The sequence below is a fragment of the Macaca thibetana genome, chromosome 11 (assembly GCF_024542745.1).
Source record: "Macaca thibetana thibetana isolate TM-01 chromosome 11, ASM2454274v1, whole genome shotgun sequence".
Classification (NCBI taxonomy): domain Eukaryota; kingdom Metazoa; phylum Chordata; class Mammalia; order Primates; family Cercopithecidae; genus Macaca; species Macaca thibetana.
The window spans coordinates 107677299-107702158 of record NC_065588.1 but is presented as its reverse complement, the minus strand read 5'-3'; the positions used below and the strand labels follow the sequence as shown (position 1 = coordinate 107702158).

General features: G+C 38.5%; 2 protein-coding genes across 13 annotated transcripts in view; one reads left to right on the top strand and one right to left on the bottom strand.

Annotated features, from left to right (window-relative positions):
* Positions 1 to 24860, bottom strand: part of ALDH2 (aldehyde dehydrogenase 2 family member) — a 419735-nt gene that overhangs the window by 287915 nt on the left and 106960 nt on the right. The gene's annotated exons all lie outside the window — the stretch shown is intronic.
* Positions 1 to 24860, top strand: part of ATXN2 (ataxin 2) — a 154987-nt gene that overhangs the window by 80743 nt on the left and 49384 nt on the right. For 10 of the 12 annotated variants that reach the window (XM_050749631.1, XM_050749641.1, XM_050749637.1 and 7 more), the window contains exons 7-14: positions 2408 to 2499; positions 3319 to 3516; positions 4957 to 5135; positions 6993 to 7202; positions 9842 to 10024; positions 12756 to 12953; positions 13348 to 13455; positions 13726 to 13796. In XM_050749631.1, coding sequence (XP_050605588.1) covers positions 2408 to 2499; positions 3319 to 3516; positions 4957 to 5135; positions 6993 to 7202; positions 9842 to 10024; positions 12756 to 12953; positions 13348 to 13455; positions 13726 to 13796 — 1239 coding nt within the window. The remainder of the gene's footprint in view (positions 1 to 2407; positions 2500 to 3318; positions 3517 to 4956; positions 5136 to 6992; positions 7203 to 9841; positions 10025 to 12755; positions 12954 to 13347; positions 13456 to 13725; positions 13797 to 24860) is intronic. The other 2 variants (XM_050749642.1, XM_050749644.1) reach the window with 2 other exon arrangements.

Genomic DNA, 24860 nt, shown 5'->3' with positions numbered 1-24860 from the left:
TAAGTGTCTATCAGTATACCATGAGTTAGATTTATGATGTTACCATTCAGTTGAAACACTACACATCTCCCAAAAAGAATAGCGTTCCAATAGGGAAAGATATCTAAGATTTACTGAAAGAAAAAGCACATTGCAGAACACTTGGATCCTATTTGATTTTTTTTTTGAGACAGAGTCTCGCTCTGTCACACTGCAACCTCCGCCTCCTGGGTTGAAGCGATTCTCCTGCCTCAGCCTCCTGAGTAACTGTCGCGATGCCTGGCTAATTTTTGTGTTTTTAGTGGAGATGGGGTTTCACCATGTTGGTTCAGGCTGATCTTGAACTCCTGACCTCATGATCTGCCCGTCTCGGCTTCCCAGAGTGCTGCGATTACTGGCATGAGCCACCTCTCCTGGCCATGAATGTATTTTTTAAAAAGAGCTGTTCATATTCTTATTGCATAGATGATGTCTGAAATTACACCCAATAAACTCTTTTTGAGACAGAGTCTCACTCTGTTGCCCAGGCTGGAGTGCAATGGCATGATCTCAGCTCACTGCCACCTCCGCCTCCCTTGTTCAAGCAATTCTCCTGCCTCAGCCTCCTGAGTAGCTGGGACTACAAGTTCCCGCCACCACGTCTGGCTAATTTTTGTATTTTTAGTAGAGACGGGGTTTCACTATGTTGGCCAGGCTGGTCCCGAACTCCTAATCTCAGGTGATCTGCCCACCTCGGCCTCCCAAAGTGCTGGGATTACAGTCGTGAGTCACTGCGCCCCGCTGAAATTCTTTTTTTTTTTTGTCTTTCGAGACAGAGTCTCGCTCTGTCGCCCAGGCTTGAGTGCAGTGGCGCCATCTCAGCTCACTGCAAGCTCTGCCTCCTGGATTCACGCCATTCTCCTGCCTCAGCAGGAGTAGCTGGGACTATAGGTGCCCGCCACCACGCCTGGCTAATTTTTTGTATTTTTGTATTTTTAGTAGAGACGGGATTTCACCCTGTTAGCCAGGATGGTCTCGATCTCCTGACCTCGTGATCCGCCTGCCTTGGCCTCCGAAAGTTCTGGAATTACAGGCGCGAGCCACTGTGCCCAGCCGGAACTGTTAGTAGTAGTGGGATTGGAAGACATTTACTTTTTACTGGATGTCTTTCTGTATTGTGTGCTTTTTTTTTATGTAGGGCATACATTACTTAAGTAATTTTAAAGCCTCCATAAGTAATTGTAATTTCCTGCCCATGTGTTTGGCAAAAGGAATTGTGTTGGTGGTAGACTTACATTATAGTCTTACTTGGAGTAGCACAGGAGGACCGAAGGTTAATAGGTGAACTTTGAGGCAAGCCTTAGCATTGAGGTTGCCATCAGCATTGCTTGGTTGTTGTGTTCGTTCTTCTGGGATGGATTACAACCTTTACTGGACTTTATAGTTTTCACCAGTAAGGCTTTAAAAAAGGAGTTGAAACATTAGAGAAGTGATTTTCCAGACATTAATAGTCACTGGTAAATAATCTTCCAGCCTGTGGCTCAACTGGTTGATTCTTTTACTTTTAAGAATGCGGCCTCAGCTGCTGTGCCTACGGAGTAGAATTCTTTTATTTCTTTACTTTCTTAATAAACTTGCTTGCCCCCGGCTCCCCGCCACCAAAAAAAGAAGGCAGCCTCCCTTTTGCAATTGGTAATTTCCTATAGTTTCCTCGTAGAATTGTGGAGTTACCTATGTTGAGGTTATAGGTTAGGGTATTGAGATCCAGAGTTGCCACTTCTGAGGTCTCACAACTGCTAATGGTAAAACCAGTTCTAAAGCCCAGTTCTTGTGACTTTGTCCAGTGATTGCCTGTTCACCGTTTCATGCTGCCTTCCCATTTGAGAATTCCCAGGAGGAAGGGGAGGTTGCCAGGGACCTAGTACCGTGGTCCCACCTTGGAATCGTTGAACATGGGGGAAAGCATTGGCTTCTCCCTTTTTTCTCCCAAATATTGGAAATATTTTTGGCTATTAAATAGCACCCCTTGTTCCATGTGGAATCCTTTGTTTAAAAGAAGTAAAATATGTACCTCCTGTCCTCCACAGACCTGAGGACCAGTGATCTCAAGAAGGTTACAGGTAAACGCAGATGTCTCTACTGAAAGATGGCTTTTACAGGTTAGAGAAAAGAGAGAACCCTGATCTGAAGGCTATTTTATGAAGTGATTAAAATGTTCTAAACTTTAAAAATAACTGCTCAAATAATTGTGTTGTATAGTTATTTATCAACTGTAAGGGCTGGTAAGTATTTTTCTAAAACATTTTCAAGGAAATTTTTTCCTGTTTTCTAATTTGCTAATTTTGCTCAAGTAGCTTGTTAGATATTGTTAATATAGATGTTGGTTATAACTGAATGAAAGGGAACAAATACTTTGTCATTTTGAAAAACAAGCTTCATTTTCTTCTAGTCTAATGGATGGGATCCCAATGATATGTTTCGATATAATGAAGAAAATTATGGTGTAGTGTCTACATATGATAGCAGTTTATCTTCATATACGTAAGTTTAAAAAGTTTGTTTTTATTTTAGTGCATTTGTCTTTGATTTTCATCAACTTAATTTATGATGAATAAATGTTTCCATTAGTTTTTAAGTTAAACAATTACGTGAAATAATTTTTCTCTTATTACCACGTGTGATAAATTTCCATTAAAAAAAGGGAATAAATGTAGTTTGCTTATACCCTATTTTTATCCACTAAACAAATTTTGTTTTTTTTTTTTTTTTCCTTTTCTTTTGAGACGGAATCTCGCTCTGTTGCCAGGCTGGAGTGCAGTGGCACAATCTCAGCTCACTGCAACCTCTGCATCCCGGGTTCAAGCGATTCTCCTGCCTCAGCCTCCCGAGTAGATGGGACTACAGGCGTGCGCCACCATGCCCAGCCAATTTCTGTATTTTTAGTAGAGACGGGGTTTCACCATGTTAGCCAGGATGATCTCGATCTCTTGACCTCGTGATCCACCCACCTTGGCCTCCCAAAGTGCTGGGATTGCAGGTGTGAGCCACTGTGCCTGGCTGGTTTTGTCTTTTAAGTTGTTAAAAAACACAAAATTTGCAAGGGCAGAGATTATGATGAACAGTTGAACTAGTTTTTAAAATATGTTCCTCTGGAGAAAAAGTTACAGAAAAAAGGTTAGAATTTTGTTTTATAAATAAACAGATCACTATAACTTTTAGTTTTAGTGTTTTTTGTTTGTTTGTTTGTTTGTTTTTTAACCAGTATTCTAAACTCTAAACTTTCTTAGTAGTTGATTATGACAGATATATAAACTGTGGCTTTAAAGTACTCATTTTGCTTTTCTTTTCCTCATGTTTCAGGGTGCCCTTAGAAAGAGATAACTCAGAAGAATTTTTAAAACGGGAAGCAAGGGCAAACCAGTTAGCAGAAGAAATTGAGTCAAGTGCCCAGTACAAAGCTCGAGTGGCCCTGGAAAATGATGATAGGAGTGAGGAAGAAAAATACACAGCAGTTCAGAGAAATTCCAGTGAACGTGAGGGGCACAGCATAAACACTAGGTATTTAAAGGAAATCATGATGCAGTATTTTGGATACACAACTCAAGGTCTGTGTGAGACGGTGTATTGTTACTATATTTCCTCTTCCTTTAATATAGCTTAGGTAGAGAATGCAAGTAGAATTGGTTTAAGATCTGTTAGAGAGAAGGTTATGGTAATCTTGGAAAATATGCTTTTGAGAGTAAGCTCTGTGGTATGTCACGGTGAGCAATCCAAGGTCTTGAAGAGCTTGTTAAAATAGTGGTCTGGTAGGGGATACGTGTAACAATCACAGCAGTACAATATGATTTGCTTGGTTAAAGGCATGTTCAAAGTACTAGGAACATACAGAATGAGGAGGAGCTAGCATAACCTATAGAGTCAGAGAAAACCTCACTGAGGAGGTGACATTTTGTGATAAGATAATAGGGTCTTTGACATTCAGAGAGGAGTTGGGAGAAGAATTTCTCACCTGATGAAAAGCCATGTACAAGCATGGCTGTGTGAGAAAATTTGGCCAGCTCAGGTAAGGGCTGGTTGTTGCGTGTGTCTGGAACACAGGATCTGTGTCGGGTGCAGCAGTGGCAGTTGACAGTAGGAACTGAGGTCATTGAAGGACTTGGCATGTCATGCTAAAGAGCACCCTGTTGGAAGGAGATGAGGTGAATAAACCCTGGGGCATTGAGGACTGGCTGATATACAGAGAACAGTTAGTGCATTGAAATAGTTCAACTGTGAGAATTTGTTAACCACCTAGTTCAGGGATGAACCTGAGGTTTATTTGATAACTAAGTGACTTAATGGATGTACTGGTGAGAGAGAGAGGAACCATGGAGCAAGTTTGAGGGGAAAAACTATGACTCCATTTGTGCAGCTAATTGCATTTGTGGGACTTGTGGGTCTTTCATTTATTCATAAACATGTGTTCAGAAATACCTGCTACCTATCTGATAAACTAAGAGATGCATCCTCTCTTCAAGGCAGTCAGCTTAGAGTCTGGTGATTTGAATTGACATGTCCACTGACAGATGTTGACATTGTGAGACTGGTGGTTCAGTTTGAGGTTTCATCAGCATTGCCGATATTGGAGCCATGGAAAACCAAAGAACAGCCAGTGAAAGAAGATATCTCAGAGAAAATAAAATTGAGAAAGTGAAGGACAAGAAATGTTGAAGATAGACCAAGATTGATAGAATCAGCCACAGAGAGGTCAAGTCGGATAAGAATGAGCACACATCTGTTAAACTTTGTGCTTAGGAGCAGAATCTAAGTGAAGGGACAGGCCAGAGGTTAGAACTCAGGGTAAGATGGAAGAACAGAGCATCTGGGAGTGAGGCAGTTTGGTTTAGTGTAGAACCTTTTTGTAACAAGCATTCCCTTCTGTGAAGATGACTTTTAGATATGTTTCATTGACTTGGTAGCTTTTGGAATAAAATGATTTAGAGGATCTCTCATTTTCAGGGAAAATAAATATATTCCTCCTGGACAAAGAAATAGAGAAGTCATATCCTGGGGAAGTGGGAGACAGAATTCACCGCGTATGGGCCAGCCTGGATCGGGCTCCATGCCATCAAGATCCACTTCTCACACTTCAGATTTCAACCCGAATTCTTGTTCAGACCAAAGAGTAGTTAATGGAGGCAAGTATTTTGACCAGACTTGTCAATATCATTGATCAAATAGTTTTCTAAATACTTAAAATAGTTTGCATAACTGATAAGAATGTGCACTTTAATGATTTGGGGAGTAGTTTTTCACTTCAGCATTACTTAAAATTGGCTTTTGTGGATATCAAATTAGTAAAACATTGTGTACGTCATTGGCATATACCTTATTTAGCATGATGAAATATTCATGATAAAGTGCTACATTTAACCCAAGACAATCACTTGGCCAAAAACACTCCACATATAAAGAAATTGGAAACTTTGGGTAGGTTCTCAATTTTAAAAACACTGGATGATAAAATTATTTAGACATAATTTATATGGAAAATTCTAACCTATGTGCAACACTGTGGTTAATATAGATTAATTCTCATTATTTGTTTCTATATTATGCTTACTTCAAGAAAGGATCTGAGGTAGCTTTTATAATATAAGACATGATTAAGAGTCATGTGAAGAAAGTAATTAAAGAAATGCGCTTAAAAAACAACAAAAACAACCCTTAGTCTAAGGGTGGATGTTACAGTTTAGCAACCTAAGTAAAAGAAACCTGAATCATTAGTAGGAAGACATTTTTTACTCTACCTCTAAATCTAGGTTGAATATGTCTTGTAGGTTGTGGATCTTTTCCATAAATCAGGGATACTGAACAACAGTTCTGTGGATAGTATGGGAATAGTAATAGCAATAGTATGTTACTAACTTTGGGAAAAGAGTGGTCATTCAATTTTAGCTATTTAAATTTGGAAAGTTAGAAAGATGAAAATAGAGAACGCTCAGTTTCCAATTTCATTTGTTTTCATTGAGTCTTTTCTCCAGAATTCCTCTCCAAATGGACACTCTTGAGTATTTTCAGTACTTAATATTGGGGGTGAAATTTCTTTGCTCACTGAGGAAAGATTTTAGTTGTTTATAAACAGAATTTTAAAGCTAAAAAACCTGAAGGGGGCTGAAAAATGTATGATACTCAAGTGTGTGGAACCCTATGGAGAGGAGACCTGGACTGTTTGATAAGATTAAGGTAAGTGATATGTAATGTTAAATACTATGTGTATCTTTACCTAGGCATATCCATCAATATAAATTTATTTGGTGATGACTGCTTTGTAGTTGCAGTATTTATTAAGCAGTCGCTTAGATAACTGTGTAAATTATTTAGAAAGTCTCCCTTTTTCTAGTTTAATGAGGTCAAGACTTTTTTTTTTGAAAGAGCAATGAATATTATCATTTGATACTCTCGTGACTCTAGAAGAGTAATGTTTTATTTCTACTTAAATGGGACTTGCTTAATGAGATTTCAAACTGAATTTCAGGTTCAAGTGTAAACCTGATGAAAATCATAGATAATTGTAAGGAACCAGCATTTCTAATTGGATATAATAGCTACTGCTTATTTTCATTATGCCTCAGAGTTAAAACTAATACAGTAAATAATCTTATTCCTGAGTAGGAATTATTGTGATTTATTATGTGAAATTATCTAGTGTATGTTATATTCCTTTAAACAACTGATTACTGAGAAACAGTTATAGAAGCAAGATTAATAGGCAAAGTCTTAACTGTCTTCTTTAATAGTGTGTGTAGATCCTAATTAACCCTTTGGGAACGTGTATTCATTTAAACAGACTTAATCTTAAGGAGGTTAAAGTAAAATGTGAATTTATGTCTGTTAAGTTATGCTAAAACTTATCACAAATCAAATGACTGTCCTCAAAGGGTTAAAATGTACAAGAAATCATTTTTGTCATTTTACTTTTTTTTCTGTTTACTTTTTTCCCTCATTTTTTTCTTTAGTTTTTATACTTTCCTTCATATCATTTGTTCTGTCAGGTGTTCCCTGGCCATCGCCTTGCCCATCTCCTTCCTCTCGCCCACCTTCTCGCTACCAGTCAGGTCCCAACTCTCTTCCACCTCGGGCAGCCACCCCTACACGGCCGCCCTCCAGGCCCCCCTCGCGGCCATCCAGACCCCCGTCTCACCCCTCTGCTCATGGTTCTCCAGCTCCTGTCTCTACTATGCCTAAACGCATGTCTTCAGAAGGTACAATACCACAATTTGTTCATGTTTTTGTTTGTCTTTGTTTAACTCCTATGTGAGTTTATAATTACAAAATAGTTTCCTCTTCATTATTTAATAACCTACAATTTCTGTGTTTTAACTTTAGTTTATTACAACTATTTCTATTAACCTTTTGTTCATTAGAGAGAAATTTGATAAATGTTGTGTGAAGCTATAAACTCTCCTGAATTGTTGTTTAAAAAGGGAGTTTATCTCTGCCTGATAATTATGCTTCTTTACAGCCCCAGAAAGGTCTGCCCCACAGCCTTCCCCCTCCTTATTTGCACTGTATACAGGAGTTAAACAAATGAACTTTCTTCAACCAGTCTTGAACTTTGGTTCATTTTACGGCTCTTTGGTCAAGGTCCTAGTGAACCTTCCTATTGGCCATAAGCAGGAAGGGTGTTTCTGGGTCATTTTTGAGAGTGACAGCCCATATAGCTGCCTTTGCGTGTCTGCTCTTCAATTAAAGTAGTTTGATTTTTAGAATGCCAGAAGAATTCTAAATTTAACTGAGTAATTTTTTTAAAGTTAGCTTTGCAATCTTACACAGTGAAAGGCTGCTTTAATCTGGGAGAAGTCCTTGATCTGAGATAAAATTATTGATAAAAATGACATGAATTTGAATATTTTAGCTATTTTTTTCTCATCAAAAATAAGAATAAAATCTTGTAATTCTTATTCAGTATTTGGTGCTTAATCCATCATTGCCACATATCGAATACATGGATATGTTGTAGAAAGGTAACATTCTAATTTTAATGCTACCCATATATATATTAAAAACCTGTTTTCTGAATCATAATGTCCTTTTGATATTAGTTCTGAATGTTTATGTTAAAATTTTAATCTGATTTGTTCATTAAAGTTAGTTAATATTGATTATGTTGGGACTAATAAAGTTTTCTGCACAAAATGTGTTTCTCCTGCTTCCCTGGAGAAAACTATATTGGCTACTTTTAAATAAATTGTTACCATCTAAGCAGGCAGGTCATGTGACCTTGAAGCATCTAACCTTGAAGAGCAAGTTCCACTGATTTTCAAGGTGACTTCTTTGCTCAAAAGGGCCTTAATAGTGGTCACTGAATGCAAAGTTCTGTTGATATTTTTCTTGAGGTCCATTATTTGAATAAGTGATATTTATTTAATGAGAATATACTAAATAAGACATGATCATTAATTACTGTGAACATTTTTATTACATTAAGATATAAGGACTGCTGATAGACTATAACTATTCACATAGAAATATACGTTCTGTGTCAGAGATGTTGAATATTTCCATTTGAAAATTATAGTGCATAACATTAGCATTCTTCTAAAGATCATGTTCTTGTTTAAATTCCTGTTGGGAGCCAGGCATGGTAGCTCACGCCTGTAATCTCAGCACTTTGGGAGGCTCAGGCAGGCGGATCACTTGAGGTCAGGAGTTTGAGACCCGCCTGGCCAACGTGGTGAAACCTCGTCTCTACTAAAAATACCCAGCTACTTGGGAGGCTGAGGCAGGAGAATCACTTGAACCTGGGAGGCAGAGGTTGCAGTGAGTTGAGATCGCACCATTGCACTCCAGTCTGGGCGACAGAGAGAGACTCTGTCTTAAAAAATAATAATAATAAAAAAAAACAATTCTTTTGGGAACACACATTAATTTGAAGTTCTAAAGAGTTTGGCAGCAGGGTGAGAGAGTGAGGAGATTTGGCTTTGACATTAGGAAAGTTTTCGCTTGGTGTTAACACCAGTAGACTTATCTGATGAGGGCCATTCTGTCCACTCTTCTTAGCTAATAGATTGGTCTAATGCACAGTAGGCTGATTTAGAAAGAGTAGTCACTAGTGGCATGGCAGAATCAATAATGCAGAATTTTGACAATTCATGTAGTGCTGATTTCTTCCCCAAATGTCAGTTATATTGGTCATCTATTAATAGACTAATACAAGTCATCTCCTTAATAGAATTTTCATCTCACAGCCTGCTAGGCCTAAGAAACTGCTTACAGGTTACTGTTACTGCTTACTGTTTTAAGCCGAGTTTTAAAATTGATGATCATGATAGAAGAGATAAATAACCTAAAATTTTAGAGAAATTTAAGAAGGGTATGTACATATATTTTAGTAGTATCGAGTGTATAGGGATTAATAGTCTTCTGTTTAAATTTTTTTTTCCTAATTTTAGAAGTAATGTAGAAAATTCGGGGTGTGGAAAGGTAAAATATATGGAAAGTTAAAAATATTTTATCATGTAGTCATAATTTCTAGTAACCTATTTCTTTACAAATAAGACATAGTTGAAACAGATTGCTACAGTTATTTTAAGAGTTGACATCTTATTGTTGATTTCTTACCACCAACTTCATCCCTCCCTTTCTTTAAAAATAAAGGGAAATAATAAAATTTATTTACAAAACTTTATGGCATTCCACAAAATAATTCTGAAAGAATTAGTATGGCCAAAAAATATGTACGGTGTTGTGTTTTTTTTTTTCCTATTTTTAACCAAGGAAAAACTGTAGAGTGAGTGAGAGTGTGTGTGTGTGCATGTGTGTGGGGATGGGTGTATTTAGCAGAAAAGTAGTACTGATGAACATCATGGCATTTATGTGATGTTCACTGTTTCTTCCTTAGGGCCTCCAAGGATGTCCCCAAAGGCCCAGCGACATCCTCGAAATCACAGAGTTTCTGCTGGGAGGGGTTCCATATCCAGTGGCCTAGAGTTTGTATCCCACAACCCACCCAGTGAAGCAGCTACTCCTCCAGTAGCAAGGACCAGTCCCTCGGGGGGAACGTGGTCATCAGTGGTCAGTGGGGGTAGGTAACACTTGGGCATAATGACGGTACTCATTTTGTCATTACACTAGATGTAAAGAGGGCTGAGCTACAACTCTGTTTGAGAAAGTGTAAGTATATATATATTAAAAATAGTAGAATCACCAGGAATTGGGAAGCCCATATTTTTATTCTGGGCTCTACCACTTATTCACCATATATTAAAGCAAGTCAAACACTCATTCTGAAGTTGAGATTTCTCAGTGAGTAAAGTGTTAATAATTTTTGCCTAGTCTACATTATGGGGTTGTGATGAGATTCCTGTAAGGTTCATAAATATGGATATATTATAAAACTATAAAGTTTTGTGAAGTACCTCTCGAATACGAGGCAAACACAGTATGTAACACTTTGTAGGGATCATATTTCCTTTTTAGCAGCTTTGTTTATCATTACATTCTGTAAACATTTATTTTTGGCTTACATTGTAGTGTGTTTCTATAGCATCTGTATAGGGCACTAATTCCCAACTATATTTCCATTATAAGGAATATGAAATACAAATGAAGCGTCCAAGTTTTATCTGTGATTAGCATAAGGAATATGCTGACACCAGCTATAAAAGTATAAAAATTAGGCTGGGCGCGGTGGCTCACCCCTGTAATCCCAGCACTTTGGGAGGCTGAGGCGGGTGGATCACAAGGTCAGGAGATCGAGACCATCCTGGCTAACATGGTGAAACCCTGTCTCTTATACTAAAAGTACAAAAAAAATTAGCCAGGCGTGGTGGCAGGTGCCTGTAGTCCCAGCCACTCTGGAGTCTGAGGCAGGAGAATGGCGTGAACTTGGGAAGCGGAGCTTGCAGTGAGCCAAGATCGCACCACTGCACTCCAGCCTAGACGACAGAGTAAGACTCCATCTCAAAAAAAAAAAAAAAAGTATAAAAATTAGACGTTGACATGATTTTACAATAAGGCTGACTGCTTTTGCTACTTTGCCAATCAATCCTTAGTGCTTTGTTCCCATAACTGTGGTGAGCAAGAGCTTAAAAAAAAACAACACAAAAAAAAACTTAGTCTATTTAATCAGTCTGTAGAACCTTTAAAAGAAACAAGATCGGCCAGGTGTGGTGGTTCATGCCTGTAATCCCAGCACTTTGGGAGGCTGAGGTGGGTGGATCACTTGAGGTCAGGAGTTCGAGACTGGCCTGACCAACATGGTGAAACCCCATCTCTACTAAAAATACAAAATTAGCCAAGTGTGGTGGCTACTCGGGAGGCTGAGGCAGGAGAATTGTTTGAACCCAGGAGGTGGAGGTTGCAGTGAGCCAGCATCGTACCATTGCACTCCAGTCTGGGTGACAAGAGGGAAACTCCATCTCAAAAAAAAAAGAAAAAAGAAGCAAGATCTTCAAGCTTAAGGAAAACAAAAACAAAACAAAACCCAACTGTTAAATCTGTTTTTAGTTGATATACATTTCTGCTCAGCTTCATGTGATGTACATTCATGTAATTGTACCATAAATTCGTTTGTACTCTTTATTTTCTTCTTTGGTCTTCAGTTTTCTAAAGACTACCAAGAAAACAAAAATTTAAAAAATCTTCAGCCAGCCAGGCGCAGTGGTTCATACCTGTAATACCAGCACTTTGGGAGGCTGAGGTGGGCAAATCACAAGGTCGGGAGTTCAAAACCAGCCTGGCCAACATGGTGAAACGCCGTCTCTACTAAAAATACAAAAATTAGCTGGGCATTGTGGTGCGTTCTTGTAATCCCAGCTACTTGGGAGACTGAGGCGGGAGAATTGCTCGAACCAGGACCCAGGAGGGGGAGGTTGCGGTGAGTGGAGATTGTGCCACTGCACTCCAGTCTGGGCTACAGAGCGAGACTCCATTTCAAAAAAAAAAAATCTGCTTCAACTATTCCATTAATCTTTTGACATTACTTAGATGGTCTGGAAATTAATTTTGAGAATAACATGATTAGAAGTGAGAGAGTATAAGCATAGTTTTGGAGATACACTCAGAATAGCATTATAGATTTGCTGTTTTTACTAATTGGAAAAATGGCAGTTGTTGAATAATAGTTTTCTTCCGTGACGCTTGTGACTTACAAAAAAAAAAAAACCACTAAAATGAAGTAATCAAACCATTTTCTCTAAACCTTTGAATCTAATCTCTGCAGATAGGTTTATAATGGTATATGAAACCTATTAGATACATACTTGGAAGTCGTATGAGATACAAACCCTGTTTTTATTATCTTCCCCTTTTGACTAACTTGGGTCTCAAGTTTCCTTGATTACTACACAGTGAACCTTGATGTCGCTATAAAGAATTTATAGAGCTAGGCGTGGTGGCTCATGCCTGTAATCCCAGCACTCTGAGAGGCCAAGGTAAGCAGATCACCTGAGGTCAGGAGTTTGAGACCAGCCTGGCCAGCATGATGAAACTCCGTCTTTACTAAAAATACAAAAAATTAGCTGGATGTGGTGGCGAGTACCTGTAATCCCAGCTACGCCAGAGGCTTAGGCAGGGGAAGCACTTGATACATTTAGTTAGGAGAGAAAATCATACGTATTAGTAATTGTTGTTTTTCTTCAGATACTTGTGGTTTTGATTGCCAGCAAATTCCTAACATTTTGGAAAAGAAAACAGTAATGGGATAAAGGGAAAGGGCTAGAGAGGACTGTTTTACCTAGGTCTTAAGAGAAGCCTCTTTGAGGAAGTAACATTTGAACTGAGAATGTAATAAATAAATTTTCCCTTTCTTCTAGTTCCAAGATTATCCCCTAAAACTCATAGACCCAGGTCTCCTAGACAGAACAGTATTGGAAATACCCCCAGTGGGCCAGTTCTTGCTTCTCCCCAAGCTGGTATTATTCCAACTGAAGCTGTTGCCATGCCTATTCCAGCTGCATCTCCTACGCCTGCTAGTCCTGCATCGAACAGAGCTGTTACCCCTTCTAGTGAGGGTATGTAACAAAAGGCTTCTAGATCCATAATCTCAGCTGTGAAATTGAATGTTAGAGAGTAACATTATATGAAAAAATTCTAGCTTATTTTTATTCATAGACAAGTATTTTTAATGCACATTTAAAAGTTTGTGTAAATTTTGATGTTGTTTAATACTACTAATTTAATACAATGTCTGTGTTAGAAAGGTTAACATTCCTGGGTGTCAAATACCTATGTAAATAAAATTATTGGTGTTTCATATGACATCTACAAAAGAAAAAAGCCTCTGTTTAAAATGAAAGCATTCTTTCCCAAAAACATAGGAAATCAAAATTATTGTTCAGTGTTTTCTTGTTTTACTTTTCTAACTTCTAACTCTGAATTTTTTAAAAAAAAAAAAATGTTTTCTAGCTAAAGATTCCAGACTTCAAGATCAAAGGCAGAACTCTCCTGCAGGGAATAAAGAAAATATTAAGCCCAATGAAACATCACCTAGCTTCTCAAAAGCTGAAAACAAAGGTTAGAGTTTAAAGAATCATTAGGCTTAACTGTAGAAATAGGAAGGAGTATGTCTAATTTCATGCCCGTACAGAATATTTTCGTTCAACATTTTTTCTTACTATTGTGATAGATAAATGTATTGCTTGACAAATTCCAAAATCCAAATTTAATATTTGAAATTATTTTTTGATCTTATATCTTATTCTAATTTCTATCATCTCATACCAAAAAGAATGCAATGTTAAAGTTTAAAAATAAACCTGTGTCTAACAGTTCTTAATTTTACAGGTATATCACCAATTGTTTCTGAACATAGAAAACAGATTGATGATTTAAAGAAATTTAAGAATGATTTTAGGGTAAGTGTTGTACTGACTGATTAATTTGAGTTTTAAAAAATAAACATTACTAAAGATTTATCATCTATTTATAGAAATGCATTATGTATACAATCAGAAACATCAAACCATATATGTAGAAAGCAGAACATTCTTAAAGTGGTCTTTGCCTATCCTTTAAGTGGGATAACTAAAATCATGAGATTTGGTAACCAATTTGTAGGTATCAAATGAGAGTATAGCCCTGACATTTGAAACCACCATAGTACAGCTTAGTATTTGATGGTCATTTGATTACTTTGTTAATGAAGCTAGATATTAGTAGAGCAAGGCCAAGTCATTAATAATCTAGTGTGGCAAATGGAAGATGTACTGGACTCTGGTGTTCTGAGGTAGTTGGAGATTTGTACTTTGTACACAAATATATTATGTCAAAATCTTTCTGTAACATTATTTCTCTATCTTAGGACAGGCTTTGCTTACCATCTCTCCTTGATTGTCATTTCATTCTTTTGCACATTATATACTATAATACACTTTAGATATCAAGGTAGATTTTGAGACCAACCAAGAAATCTTCTGGAAAGTTAACTTCTTAGAGAGGTAAATCTAAATACCAGCCTTTTAAAGAAAGTAGCTGAATTAAAGGATGAGTGAATCAAAGACAAAGGCAGCCTTTCCTCAGCCTGTGTTTTAGCTTTCTAAATGTTAATAATAACTTCATTCTTGATTTATTGGTAACATTCAAAATACTACTTATTATTTCATACTTTAGCACATGTATGTATTCAGCTTTAATGCTATTAACAGTTGTTAACTTAAATTTTAATTTGTTGGCTGGGCATGGTGGCTCACGCCTGTAATCCCAGCACTTTGGGAGGCCGAGGTGGGCCAGATCACCTAAGGTCAGGAGTTCGAGACCAGCCTGGCCAACATGGTGAAACCCTGTCTCGACCAAAAATAGAAAAATTAGCTTGGCATGGTGGCGGGCGCCTGTAATCCCAGCTACTCAGGAGGCTGAGGCAGGAGAATCACTTGAACCCAGGAGACAGAGGTTGCGATAAGCCGAGATCACGCCACTCCACTCCATCCTGGGCGACAGCAAGACTTCGTCTCAAAAAAAAAAAAAAAAAAAGGTGTTTCAATTTGTTAAACAATAGTTAACGCATACACATGATACAAAGAATATTGAATATGATCATGTGCCCACTACCCAGCTTAGTAAGTTAAGCATTCTAACACAGGTAAACTCCTGTTATGTATTTGCTGCTCCTCAACTGCTTCCCCCTCTTCCCTTCCAAAAGGAAGGGTTTCTTTTCTGTGCAGTTGTTTATATTTACACTGCATATGAATATATCTGTGAGCAATAGATGATATTTTTGCATAATCTTAAATTTCCTATAAATGATGTCTTACTGTAGGTATTCTTCCCCATTTGAGTTTTTTCCTCAGCATTATTTTTTTAACATCATTCAGCCCCCTCTTATACTACACTTGGATTGAATTTAATATCTCATGAAGAAAAAACATTTTTACTTTGAAGCATGTGAATTAGCATGTTTTTGTAACAGCTTTATTGAGATATAATTTACATATATAAATCAACCATTTAAAGTGTATAAATCAGTGGTTTTTAATATATTCACAATTATATTGTACAACCATCTCCTCAGTTGATTTTAAAACATACTCTTCACCCCCAAAAGAAACCCCATGCCCAGTTTAGCAGTTGTTCCACACTGGCCTCCAGCCCTTCTCTTTCCCTTACTCCCATCCCTGAGTAACCATTAATCTACTTTCTGTCTCTATGGATGGGCTTATTTGGGACAAATTTCCATTTCATACAAATGAAATAATAAAATATATGGTTTTTACGACTGGCTTCTTTCACTTAGGGTAGTGTTACAAAGGTTCATCCATGTTGGAGCATGTTTTAGTACTTCATTTCTTTTTTTTTTACTAATATTCCATGATATGGATAATACCACATTTTGTTTATCCATTCATCAGTTTGTAGCTATTTGTGGTGTTCTCACTATTTGACTATTCTGAATAACACTGCCACGAACATGAGTGTGCAGTTTTTTTCTCGTCCTATGTTTTCATTTCTTTTGTGTACCTACCTAGGAGTTGAATTGCTGGGTCATATGGCAACTGTGTTTAACCTTTTGAGGAACTACCAAGCTATTTGCCGAGACATCTGCACTATTTTACATTCCCACCAGCAGGGTATGAGGGTTTCTGTTTCTCCACATCCTTGCTAACACTTATTGTCATGTCTTTTTTGATTATAGTGATCCTTGTGGGTGTGAAGTGTTACCTCATTGTGGCTTTAATGTGCAGTTCTTTCATGGCTAATGATGTTGAACATCTTTTGTGTTTATTGGCTATTTATATATCTTCTTTGGATTGCTGTCTGTTCAAATCTTTAGCCCATTTTAAAAATTGAGTTGTCTTTTTATTATTAGGTTGTAAGAGTTCTTTATATATTCTGTGTACAAGTCCCTGTTAGATACATGGTTTGCAAATGTTTTCTCCTATTCTGTTGGTTTTTTTTTTACTTTTTCATCCCTTGAAGCACAAAAATTTTTAATTTTGATGAAGTCCAATTTATCTGATTTTGTTGTTACTTACGCTTTTGGTGTCATATCTAAGAAAACACTGTCTAGTCAATCATTAAGGTTTATTACTCTTCTGGGTTTTTTAAAGAATTACATTTAGAGGTGTGATCCATTTTGAACAACTTTGTTTTTCTTTTGACACAGAGTCTCGCTCTTTTGCTTAGGCTGGAGGGCAGTGGTGCAGTCTTGGCTCACAGCAGCCTCAGCCTCCTGGGCTTAAGTGAGTAGCTGGTACTGCAGGTGTGCACCGCCACACATTGCTATTAATAACTTTTGTATTTTTATTGCAGAGACAGAATTCCACCACGTTGCCCAGGCTGGTCTCAAACACTTGGACGCAAGTAACCCGCCCACCTCAGCCTCCCAAAGTGAAAAATTGCTTTCACTTTGCACTGCAGACTCGCCCTGATCTTGTGCAAGATCCAAGAGCCTTCTCTTGGGGTCTGGATCAAGACCCGTTTTCTATAACAATATTATTAGAATAATGTTTGATTTTTTTTTTAAGTGAAATAAATTGTTACTAAAAAATTTGAAAAAGAAAAGTTCATTGGAGAGTGACTTGGTGCTCAGCCCATTTTGAGCAGTTATTTAGTATAAGGTGGGGTTCAAATTCATTCTTTAATATTAATTTTTTATTTCTAATTGACACATAACCATACATTTATAACCATTTTTACTCTATAGAGTCCAGATTCATTCTTCTGCATGTAGATATTAGTTGTCCCAGCACCATCTGTTAAAAAGACTACTCTTGGCCAGGCACGGTGGCTCTCAATGCCTATAATCCCAGCACTTTGGGAGTCCCAAACAGGCAGATCACATGAGGTCAGGAGTTCTAAACCAGTCTGACCAACATGGTGAAACCCCATCTCTACTAAAAATACAAAAATTACCTGGGCATAGTGGCGCACACCTGTAGTCCCACTACTCTAGTGGCTGAGGCAGGAGATTCACTTGAACCTGGGAGGTAGAGGTTGCAGTGAGCTGAGATCATGCACTCCAGCCTGGGCGACAGAGTGAGACTCCATCTCAAAAAAGAAGACTATTCTTTCCTTCATTGAATTATCTTCACATGCTTGTTGGAAGTCTGTTGACTACAAATGTGAAAGTTTATTACCGGACTCTGAATTGTCCTTCACTGAATCTCTATGTCTTATCCTTATAACAGTACCATACTGTCTTGATTAGAGTTACTGTATTTTAAAAGGCTATACTTTTTCAGTTAGCAGAAAACATTTTAGCTATCATCACAACTGTCTGTAAACCTTCATTAATGCTTGACTTAAATTCCAAGAAGGAGCAACATAAAAAGTCTTATCTCTTTAGGAGTTTTAGTCTTATTACTTTTAGGAGCCTGAATAACCAAATGTATTATTTAGCCTCTTACTAATAACTCCTTGATCCGTAGGGGCATACCAAGAAGAAAAGAAATAGTTTTTAAAAAATGAGAGTGGGCCGGGCATGGTGGCTCATGCCTGTAATCCCAATACTTTGGGAGGCCGAGGCAGGTGGATCACTTGAGGTCAGGAGTTTGAGACCAGCCTAGCTAACATGGCAAAACCCTGTCTCTACTAAAAATATAAAAATTAGCCGGGCATGGTGACACATGCCTGTAATCTCAGCTACTCAGGAGGCTAAGGCAGCAGAATCACTTGAATCCGGGAGGTGGAGGTTGCAGTGATCCGAGGTTGCATTACTGGGTTAAAGAGTGAGAATCTGTCTCAAAAAAAAAGAGAGTGGGGAAAAAAAATGTATGCCAGAACTTAAATTATAATTTTAAAAAAATAGTGAACTTTCTAATTGTTCTCTTCAGATAATATAATGTTATTCTCTTATGTTTTATTGCATACCAGATGCTGTTCTTCGTGCTTGTATGTTAAATCTTTTATTGTCTAACATTTCTTTCAAGCAAGTTCTGTTTGTATCTGCACTGTGTGTATTAGGCGGCTTGGGCAAAGAAAAGTTAAGTAATTTGCCCAAACTCACGTGTCTAGTAAATAACAGGCCTGGCTATCTGGTGTTTAAGCTTCTAGCAGTGCTTTGAATAGTAACTAATGCATAGTGTATGCCTCACTGTTCAATCAGTGATTCATTAGAACTAACTTCATGACCTGCTCATAGCCCCAGACTGCATTTGTTCACAAATATCTGTAGTCCTTCATTGAGGCAGAAATAGGAATACCTTGTGTGTTTGTTGTTCATTCCCTTGTGAGCCATATGCAGGCTACAGATAGCTTTATTTGTGTAAGAATTGCTAGTAATTTGATCTGTTTTGGGTTAATAGTGTGGGTTTTAGAGGTAAATGGACGTAGGTTTGAATGTTGGCCTCTATACATCATGTGCGTAACATTGTGGCATGCTATCTACTTCCCCCAAGCCAAAATGGGTTAGTTTTAGAACCTGCTTCATAGTGTTTCTGTGAGAGCTCAATGAGATATTGCCTTTATAAAGTGTTTAGCATAGTGCGTAGCACATGGTATGTATTCAATACATGTTCATTCTTACTAGCAAAATATAGATGACCTAGTCTTGTCATCTATATGACATAAGAATTTCACTTTTCTACTGGGCACGATGGCTCACTCCTGTAGTCTCAGTACTTTGGGAGGCTGAGGTGGATGGATCAACTGAAGTCAGGAGTTCGAGACCAGCCTGGCCAACATGATGAAACCCCATCTCTACTAAAAATACAGAAAATTAGCTAGGCGTGGTGGCAGGTGCCTGTAATCCCAGCTACTCTCGAGGCTGAGGCAGGAGAAATGCTTGAACCCGGGAGGCGGAGGTTACAGTGAGTTAAGATTGTGCCACTGTACTCCAGCCTGGGCAATAAGAGTGAAACTCCGTCTCCAAATAAATAAATAAATAAAGTAACTTCAGTTTTCCATTAGGTTTAGTATAGTGCAGAGAGGAAATACAGCAGAATGCTGTATTCCATATATAGCAATATAGCATTATAACAATATATTTCAGTATAGCAGAGTGCTATATTCAAATACCAAATAGTGGACTTGCTATTTGTAAGATGGCAATTATAGTATCTACATCAAATAGGGCCATTGTAAAGACTAAATGAATAAGTCTGTAACTAGTTTAGAACAGTGTCTGGCCAGGTGCAGTGGCTCATGCATGAATCTTAGCACTTTGGGAGGCTGAGACAGGTGGATATCTTGAGCTCAGGCGTTAAAGACCAGCCTGGATAACATGGTAAAACCCTGTTTCTACAAAAAAGTACACACATTAGCCAGGTGTGGTGGCACATGCCAATAGTACCAGCTACTCAGGAGGCTGAGGTGGGAGAATCACTTGAGCCTGGGAGATGGAGGTTGCAGTGAGGTGAGCTTGCACCACTGTGCTCATCTGGGCAACGGAGCCAGACCCTGTCTGAAAAAAAAAAAATGTCCAACCCATAGGAAGAACTGCAGATGTGTTTGACATTATAAGAAAAAGCAACACCAAAAGTCTAATTTTTGCCTTCACTCAAGGATCCTTATGATAATTAAACTCCGAAGTCCTTGGCAATATATATGTAGTTGGTCTATTATGTGGATAGCCTCTACCGAAGATTTTTGTGAACAAATGAAAGTTTAAGCAGTAAGTCCCTACATCGTGACTTAAATTGCCAGTGTGCCCACATAAATGCCCTGTCAACATTTGCCCTCAGCCACTTGTCTCTTTAGCTATGCAGTAAAGCTTGAGATGGGCCTGAGTTGCATAATGCTGTTTGCCATGACGCCAGGAGCCTTGGTAATGAAACCATTGAAATTTATTTGCCTGTGCTGAGGCTGAAGAGGCATCTTGGCTCTCTCCAATTTTCAGGCAACCTTTTTGGCTGTGTAGGTTTCTCTTTGGTTTGCTTCTCACCACCTGGGGCTGTGGCTTAGGTCCGTTGTCCTAACCTGTGGCTTGGGTTCTGTTTTTGTTGCTTGTACTTGCTCCCCCTTTTCTTCAGCCATTCCTGTTTTCTTTCTTTTTTAGAGGATGCCATGTTAAATCATCTTCAGACAGTGATAGCATTTATTTTTTCTGGTCTGCAAACTTAAAAACCTCATCACTTATTTCGCTAATATCTTTGTCTTCTGTTATTTTTGATGGTCCTTGGTTTTGCAGTCTACTTTAAAGGTTTTTATTTTTATAGTTTTATGGGTACATAGTAGACATATTATTCATGGGGTCTGTGAGATATTTTGATAAAGGCATACAATGTGTAATAATCACATTAGGGTAAATGGAGTATCCATCACCATCATCATTCATCATTTCTTTGTGTAATGAACGTTGCAATTGTACTCCCTCAGTTATTCTAAAAAATACAACAAATTAATGCTGACTGTAGTCACCCTGCTTTGCTGTCAAATACTAGATCTTACTCATTCTTTATTTAACTTTTTAAATTTTAAAATTATTTTATTTATTTATTTTAGACGGAGTCTCACTCTGTCACCAGGCTGGAGTGCAGTGGCGCAATCTCGGCTCACTGCAGCCTCCGCCTCCAGGGTTCAGGTGATTCTCCTGCCTCAGCCTCCTGAGTAGCTGGGACTACAGGCATGTGCCACCACGCCCAGCTAAGTTTTGTATTTTTAGTAGAGATGCGGTTTCACTGTGTGGGCTGGAATGTTCTCGATCTCTTGACCTTGTGATCCGGCCGCCACAGCCTTCCAAAGTGCTGGCATTACAGGCATGAGCCATCGCGCCCAGCCTTTAAAAATCTTTTAAATCATTGTAATATCTTTTTCATTTCTACCTCCAGTCCTGCAGAGTTCTTATTCATTCTTTCTAAATTTTCTTTGTACCCACTAATCACCTCATTTCCCTCCCCCTCCCCACTACCCTTCCCAGCTTCTGGTAACCATTCTACTATCTCCATGTGTTCAATTGTTTTTTTAGTGCCCGCAAATGAGTAAGAATAGGCAAAGTTTATCTTTCTGTCCCTGGCTTATTTTACTTAACATAATGTCCTCCAGTGCCATCTACATTGTTGCAAATGACAGGATCTCATTCTTTTTTGTGGCTGAATGGTAATCTATTATGTATATATACCACATTTTCTTTCTCCATTTGTCTATTGACGGACACAGAGATTGATTCTAAACCTTGGCTGTTATGTATATAGTGCTGTAGTAAACATGGGAGTGCAGATATTCCTTCAATAAACTGATTTCCTTTCTGAGTATATACCTGGCAGTGCAATTGCTGGATCATATGGTAGCTCTATTTTTGGTTTTTTGATGAATTTCCATACTGTTCTCCATAGTGGTTGTACCAATTTACATGTCTACCAACAGTGTGTGAAGGTTCCCCTTTATCCACATCCTCACCAGCATTCATTATTGCCTGTCTTTTGGATAAAAGCCATTTTAACCGGGGCGAGATGATATCTTGTTGTAGTTTTAATTTCCATTTTTCTGGTAATCAGTAGTGTTGAATACCTTTCATATACCTGTTTGCCATTCATAAATAATGATGAGGTCTTGCTCTTTGGCCCAGGCTGGTCTCGAACTACCGGGCTCAAGCAATCCTCCCACCTTTGCCTCCCAAAATGCTAAAATTATAGGTGTGAGCCACTGTACCTGGCCTTCTATGTCTTCCTTTTTTTTTTTTTTTTGAGACGGAGTCTCACTTTGTTGCCCTTTGTTGACCAGGCTGGAACGCAATGGTGTGATCGTGGCTCACTGCACCCTCCACCTCCCGGGTTCAAGAAATTCTCCTGCCTCCCGACACCATGCCCGCCTAATTTTTGTATTTTTAGTAGAGACAGGGTTTCTCCATGTTGGCCAGGCTGGTCTCGAACTCCTAACCTCAGGTGATTTACCTGCCTCAGCCTCCCAAAGTGCCGGGATTACAGGCGTGAGACACTGCGCCCGGCCTGTATGTCTTCTTTTGAGAAATGTCTATTCAGGTCTTTTGCCCATTTTTAATTGAGTTATTAAAATTTTCCCTATTGAGTTGCTTGAGCGCCTTTTATATTCTGGTTGTTAATCCCTTGTCAGATAAGTAGTTTGCAAATGTTTTCTCCCATTCTGTGATTCTGTGGGTTGTCTCTTCACTTTGTTGATGATTTCTTTTGCTGTGCAGAAGCTTTTTAACTTGATGTGATCCCATTTGTCCATCTTTGCTTTGGTTGTCTATACTTTTGGGGTATTCCTCAAGAAATCTTTGCCCAGAGCAATGTCTCTGGGAGTTTAATGTTTTTTAGTAGTTTCATAGTTTGAGGTCTTAGATTTAAATCTTTAATCCATTTTGATTTGATTTTTTTTAATATGGTGGGACGCAGGGGTCTAATTTCATTCTTCTGCATGTGGATATCCAGTTTTCCCAGCACCATTTATTGAAGAGACTGTCCTTTCCCCAGTGTATGTTCATGGCGTCTTTGTGGGAAATGAGTTCACTTAGACGTATGGATTTATTTCTGAGTTCTCTATTCTGTTCCATTGATCTGTGTATCTTTTTTTTTTTTTTTTTTTTTTTTTTGAGGCGGAGTCTTCACTCTGTCGCCCAGGCTGGAGTGCAGTGGCACCATCTCGGTTCACTGCAAGCTCCGCCTCCCAGGTTCGCGCCATTCTCCTGCCTCAGCCTCCCGAGTAGCTGGGACTACAGGCGCCCGCCACCACGCCCGGCTAATTTTTTGTATTTTTAGTAGAGACGGGGTTTCACCGTGTTAGCCAGGATGGTCTCGATCTCCTGACCTCGTGATCCGCCCGCCTCGGCCTCCCAAAGTGCAGGGATTACAGGCGTGAGCCACCGCGCCCCGCCTGTGTATCTTTTTTTATGCCAGTACCATGCAATTTTTGTTGTAATAATTTGAAGTCAGATAATGATTCCTCCAGTTTTGTTCATTTTGCTCAGTATAGCTTTTGCTATTCTGTGTCTTTTGTGGTTCCCTGCACATTTTGGAATTATTTTTTCTACTTCTGTGAGGAATGTCATTGGTATTTTGATGGGATTGCACTGAATCTGTAGATTGCTTTGAGTATTGTGAACGTTTTAGCAATACTAATTCTTCTAATCCATAAACATGGAATCTCCATGTTTTCTCTGTGTCATCTTCAATTTCAATGTTTTAAAGTTTTCATTGTAGAGATCTTTTACTCATTTGGTTAAGTTTATTCCTAGGTATTTTATTATATTTGTAGCTATTGTAAATGGGACTGCTTTTAAAATTTTTTTCAGATTGTTTGCTGTTAAATATAAAAATGCTCCTGATTTTTGTATGTTGATTTTTGTATCCTGCAACTTTACTGAATTTGTCAGTTATAATAGGTTTTTCTTTTTTGGAGTCTATGTTTTTCCAAATGTAAGGTCATATTATCTGCAAACAAGGATAATTTGACTTATTCCATTCCATTGTGGATGCTTTTTATTTCTTTTGTCTGATTGCTCTAGTTAGGACTTCCAGTATTATGTTGAATAACAGTGGTGAAAGTGGGCATCCTTCTCTTCCTCCAGATCTTAGAGGAAAGCCATTTAGTTTTTCCCTGTTCAGTATGGTACTAGTTACGGGTCTGTTATATATGGCTTTTATTTTGTTGAGGCATATTTCTTCTGTACCCAGTTCTTTGAGGGTTTTTTTGTTTTTGTTTTTGTTTTTGAGGCAGAATCTCGCTCTGTCACCCAGCTGGAGTGCAGTGGCATAATCTCGGCTTACTACAAGCTCTGCCCCCGGGTTCACTCCGTTCTCCTGCCTCAGCCTCCTGAGTAGCTGGGACTACAGGTGCCCTTCAACGTGCCTGGCTAATTTTTTGTATTTTTAGTAGAGATGGGGTTTCACCCTGTTAGCCAGGATGGTCTTGATCTCCTGACCTCATGATCTGCCCGTCTTAGCCTCCCAAAGTGCTGGGATTACAGGCGTGAGCCACCACACCCAGCTGAGGGTTTTAATCATTATATATTTATATCATAATATATATTTATATATATTTATGTCTTATATAATATAAATAATATATATATTTTTTGGTCTTTGTCTTTTATTCTGTTAAGATGTACCAAGTTTATTGATTTGCATATGTTGAACCATCCTTGTCGCTGGGATTACAGGCGCGTACGACCACTCCCGGCTAATTTTTTTTTTATTTTTAGTAGAGAGGGGATTGCACCATGTTGGTCAGGGTGGTCTCGAACTCCTGACCTCAGGTGATCCACCCACCTTGGCCTCCCAAAGTGCTGAAATTACAGGCATGAGCCACCGTGCCTGGCCTATCTAGTGTTATTTTATTGTGATCGGAGAAGATAGTTGATATGATTTCAACTTTTTAAAATTTTTATTTGTTTGTTTGTTTGTAACAGAGTCTCCCTCAGTTACCCAGGCTGAAGTACATGTTACGATCTTGGCTCACCTGCAGCCTACACCTTCTTGGCTCAAGCAGTCCTCTCACCTTAGCCTTCCAAGTAGCTGGGACTACAGGCACGTGCCACCACACATGGCTGATATTTTTGGATTTTTTTTTTTGTAGAGATGGGGCATTGC